This window comes from Stegostoma tigrinum, chromosome 46 (assembly GCF_030684315.1).
Source record: "Stegostoma tigrinum isolate sSteTig4 chromosome 46, sSteTig4.hap1, whole genome shotgun sequence".
In the NCBI taxonomy this organism is placed as follows: domain Eukaryota; kingdom Metazoa; phylum Chordata; class Chondrichthyes; order Orectolobiformes; family Stegostomatidae; genus Stegostoma; species Stegostoma tigrinum.
Window position 1 is genome coordinate 7,893,464 of NC_081399.1, and position 5,000 is coordinate 7,898,463.

A 5,000-nucleotide genomic window follows, 5' to 3' on the forward strand; every position below is an offset into this window, starting at 1 on the left:
GGGAGGCAAGGGAAGATTCAAAACGCCTGGGCCCATTGGGTGATCGAGTCAACTACCAGGGGGCCGCGGGTTTTAAGGTGCGGGGGGCAATGTTTAAAGGTGACAAGGTCGGGGGCAAGTAATTTTTGGTCACACAGGAGTCTGGTGGGTGCCTGAGGTAGCGGAAGCAGAAGCTATCCTGACTTTTAAAAGGAAAACATTTGACTGGATCTGGGTCCCCTGGAACGGAAGGGGTGGTGACAGGTCAGCCCAGGGTTGTAGGGCCGAAGGGCCTGTTCCTTTGCTGTAATTTTCTTTGCGCTTTGAGACACAGTAAGGCTGGAGATTCCTGTTATTTAATTCACTGCTGGCTGGGCCCAGCATTTATTGCCCCCCACCGTCCCTAAATGCCCCCACCCCGAGACGGTCTCTGGGAGGTGCCTCCTTGGGACTGCTGCAAACCAGTGTGCGATGGGTTGCCTCTCGGGGAAGAAACTCCGGGATGTTGCATGGAAATCGTGAGGTTTACACCCGGCTGGGGACAGATGAAGGACAGAAACGTCCGGAACTAGCCAGATGCGCAGAAATAAACGGGTCACGCCAGCTCCTCTGCTGAGCCACAGATAATACGTGGATGGCCGGGGCGGGGTGGGAGAGAACCAGAGACACAGAGAGAGAGAGAGAGAGAGAGAGAGAGACGCAGGGGAAGAGGAGGATTTCAGAGAGAGTGTGTTGGAGGGGAGTGGGGAGACAGAACCAGGGAGAGGGAGAGGTAACGAGGGACGGGCGTGTGTGTGAGAGAGAGCGTGCGGTAGAATGAGGGGGCGAGAGGTGTACAGGAACAAGCTTTGGCTGGGATTGTGCTGACCTTGGTGAAGGGGAGTGAATGATACAGAGCAGCTGACACACACGCACATACTCCCCACACATGTGCTCCCTCTCCCAGTCAAACAAACACTCATACACACAAACAACACTCATACACGCAGACACTGTCTCTCTCTCTCGCTCGCAGACACTGTCTCTCTCTCTCGCTCGCAGACACTGTCTCTCTCTCTCGCTCGCAGACGCTGTCTCTCTCTCTCGCTCGCAGACGCTGTCTCTCGCTCGCAGACGCTGTCTCTCTCTCGCTCGCAGACGCTGTCTCTCTCTCTCTCTCTCTCGCGGACCCAGTCTCTCTCTCTCTCTCGCGGACCCAGTCTATCTCTCTCTCGCGGACCCAGTCTCTCTCTCTCTCTCTCTCTCTCTCTCTCGCGGACCCAGTCTCTCTCTCTCTCTCTCTCTCGCGGACCCAGTCTCTCTCTCTCTCTCTCTCTCTCGCGGACCCAGTCTCTCTCTCTCTCGCGGACCCAGTCTCTAGCAGACACTCTCACTCCCTCTCTCTCTCTTGCAGACACACTCTCTCGCTCTCGCGGACGCACAGTCTGTCTCTCTCTCTCGCGGACGCACAGTCTGTCTCTCTCGCGGACGCACAGTCTCTCTCTCTGTCTCTCGCAGACACACTCTCTATCTCTCTCTCTCGCGGAGTCACACTCTCTATCTCTATCTCTCTCGCGGAGTCACACTCTCTCTCTCTCACAGACGCATACTCTCTCCCACTCTCTCGCAGACACACTCTCTCTCTCTCTCTCTCCCTCTCTCTCACAGACACACTCTCTCTCTGTCTCACACACAGACACACTCTCTCGCTCTCTCTCTCTCTCGCAGACACTCTCTCTCTCTCTCTCTTGCAGACACTCTCTCTCTCTCTCTTGCAGACACACTCTCTCTCTCTCTCGCAGACACACTCTGTCTCTCTCTGTCTCTCGCAGGCACACACTCTCTCTCGCAGACACTCTCTCTCGCAGACACTCTCTCTCGCAGACACTCTCTCTCGCAGACACTCTCTCTCGCAGACACTCTCTCTCGCAGACACTCTCTCTCGCAGACAATCTATCTCTCTCTCTCTCTCTCGCAGACACACTCTCTCTCTCTCTCGCAGACACACTCTCTCTCTCTCTTGCAGACACACTCTCTCTCTCTCGCAGGCACACACTCTCTCGCAGGCACACACTCTCTCGCAGGCACACACTCTCTCGCAGGCACACACTCTCTCGCAGACACTCTCTCTCGCAGACACTCTCTCTCGCAGACACTCTCTCTCGCAGACAATCTATCTCTCTCTCTCTCTCTCTCTCGCAGACACACTCTCTCTCTCTCTTGCAGACACACTCTCTCTCTCTCTCGCAGACACACTCTCTCTCTCTCTGTCTCTCGCAGGCACTCTCTCTCGCAGACACTCTCTCTCGCAGACAATCTATCTCTCTCTCTCTCTCTCTCGCAGACACACTCTCTCGCAGACACTCTCTCTCTCTCTCTCGCAGACACTCTCTCTCTCTCTCTCTTTCTCGCAGACAATCTCTCTTGCAGACATTCTCTCTCTCTCTGTCTTGCAGACACACACACTCTCTCTCTCTCTCTCTCTCTCTCGCGGACCCAGTCTGTCTCTCTCTCGCGGACCCAGTCTCTAGCAGACACTCTCACTCCCTCTCTCTCTCTTGCAGACACACTCTCTCGCTCTCGCGGATGCACAGTCTGTCTCTCTCTCTCTCGCGGACGCACAGTCTGTCTCTCTCTCTCGCGGACGCACAGTCTGTCTCTCTCTCTCGCGGACACACAGTCTGTCTCTCTCTCGCGGACGCACAGACTCTCTCTCTGTCTCTCGCAGACACACTCTCTATCTCTGTCTCTCGCAGACACACTCTCTATCTCTATCTCTCTCGCGGAGTCACACTCTCTCTCTCTCACAGACGCATACTCTCTCCCACTCTCTCACAGACACACTCTCTCTCTGTCTCACACACAGACACACTCTCTCGCTCTCTCTCGCAGACACACTCTCTCTCTCTCGCAGACACACTCTCTCTCTCTCACAGACGCATACTCTCTCCCACTCTCTCACAGACACACTCTCTCTCTGTCTCACACACAGACACACTCTCTCGCTCTCTCTCTCTCGCAGACACACTCTCTCTCTCTCGCAGACACACTCTCTCTCTCTCTGTCTCTCGCAGGCACACACTCTCTCTCGCAGACACTCTCTCTCGCAGACAATCTCTCTCTCTCTCTTGCAGACACACTCTCTCGCAGACACACTCTCTCTCTCTCGCAGACACACACTCTTTCTCTCTTGCAGACACACTCTCTCTCTCTCTCGCAGACACACTCTCTCTCTCTCTGTCTCTCGCAGACACTCTCTCTCGCAGACACTCTCTCTCGCAGACACTCTCTCTCGCAGACACTCTCTCTCGCAGACACTCTCTCTCGCAGACACTCTCTCTCGCAGACACTCTCTCTCGCAGACACTCTATCTCTCTCTCTCTCTCTCTCTCTCGCAGACACTCTATCTCTCTCTCCTCTCTCTCTCTCTCGCAGACACTCTATCTCTCTCTCTCTCTCTCTCGCAGACACACTCTCTCTCTCTCGCAGACACACTCTCTCTCTCTCTCGCAGGACACACTCTCTCTCTCTGCAGACACACTCTCTCTCTCTCTCGCAGACACTCTCTCTCTCTCTCTCTCGCAGACACTCTTTCTCGCAGACAATCTATCTCTCTCTCTCTCGCAGACACTCTCTCTTGCAGACATTCTCTCTCTCTCTGTCTTGCAGACACACACACTCTCTCTCTCTCTCTCTCTCTCTCGCAGACACACTCTTTCTCGTAGACAATCTATCTCTCTCTCTCTCGCAGAACACACACTCTCTCTCTCGCAGACACACACTCTCTCTCTCTTTCTCTCTCGCAGGCACACACTCTCTCTCACAGACACTCTCTCTTGCAGACATTCTCTCTCTCTGTCTTGCAGACACACACTCTCTCTGTCTCTCTCTCGCAGACACTCTCTTTCTCGCAGACAATCTATCTCTCTCTCTCGCAGAGACTCTCTCTCTCTCTCTTGCAGAGACTCTCTCTCTCTCTCTCTCTCGCAGAGACTCTCTCTCTCTCTCGCAGAGACTCTCTCTCTCTCTCGCAGAGACTCTCTCTCTCTCTCTCTCTCTCTCTCGCAGAGACTCTCTCTCTCTCTCTCGCAGAGACACTCTCTCTCTCGCAGAGACACTCTCTCTCTCGCAGAGACACTCTCTCTCTCGCAGAGACACTCTCTCTCTCTCTCTCTCTCTCTCTCTCTCTCTCTCTCTCGCAGACACTCTCTCTTGCAGACATTCTCTCTCTCTGTCTTGCAGACACACACTCTCTCTCTCTCTCTCGCAGACACACTCTTTCTCGTAGACAATCTCTCTCTCTCTCTCTCTCTCTCTCGCAGACACACTCTTTCTCGTAGACAATCTATCTCTCACTCTCTCGCAGAGGACACTCTCTCGCACACACACACTCTCTCTCTCGCACACACACACTCTCTCTCTCGCACACACACACTCTCTCTCTCGCACACACACACTCTCTCTCTCGCAGACACACACTCTCTCTCTCTCTCTCTCTCGCAGACACACACACTCTCTCTCTCGCAGACACACTCTCTCTCTCTCTCTCTCTCTCGCAGACATACTCTCTCTCTCTCTCTCTCTCTCCCTCTCTCTCACAGACACACTCTCTCTCTGTCTCACACACAGACACACTCTCTCGCTCTCTCTCTCTCTCGCAGACACTCTCTCTCTCTCTCTCTTGCAGACACTCTCTCTCTCTCTCTTGCAGACACACTCTCTCTCTCTCTCGCAGACACACTCTGTCTCTCTCTGTCTCTCGCAGGCACACACTCTCTCTCGCAGACACTCTCTCTCGCAGACACTCTCTCTCGCAGACACTCTCTCTCGCAGACACTCTCTCTCGCAGACAATCTATCTCTCTCTCTCTCTCTCGCAGACACACTCTCTCTCTCTCTCGCAGACACACTCTCTCTCTCTCTTGCAGACACACTCTCTCTCTCTCGCAGGCACACACTCTCTCGCAGGCACACACTCTCTCGCAGGCACACACTCTCTCGCAGGCACACACTCTCTCGCAGGCACACACTCTCTCGCAGGCA

At 54.2% G+C, this 5,000-nt stretch overlaps 1 protein-coding gene across 1 annotated transcript in view; it reads left to right on the plus strand.

The window, feature by feature from the left end:
• Nucleotides 1-5,000, plus strand: part of LOC125450521 (large neutral amino acids transporter small subunit 3-like) — a 45,972-nt gene that overhangs the window by 19,532 nt on the left and 21,440 nt on the right. The window contains 1 exon segment of the mRNA XM_059642881.1: nucleotides 1,891-1,932. Within this exon segment, the coding sequence (XP_059498864.1) occupies nucleotides 1,891-1,932 (42 nt within the window).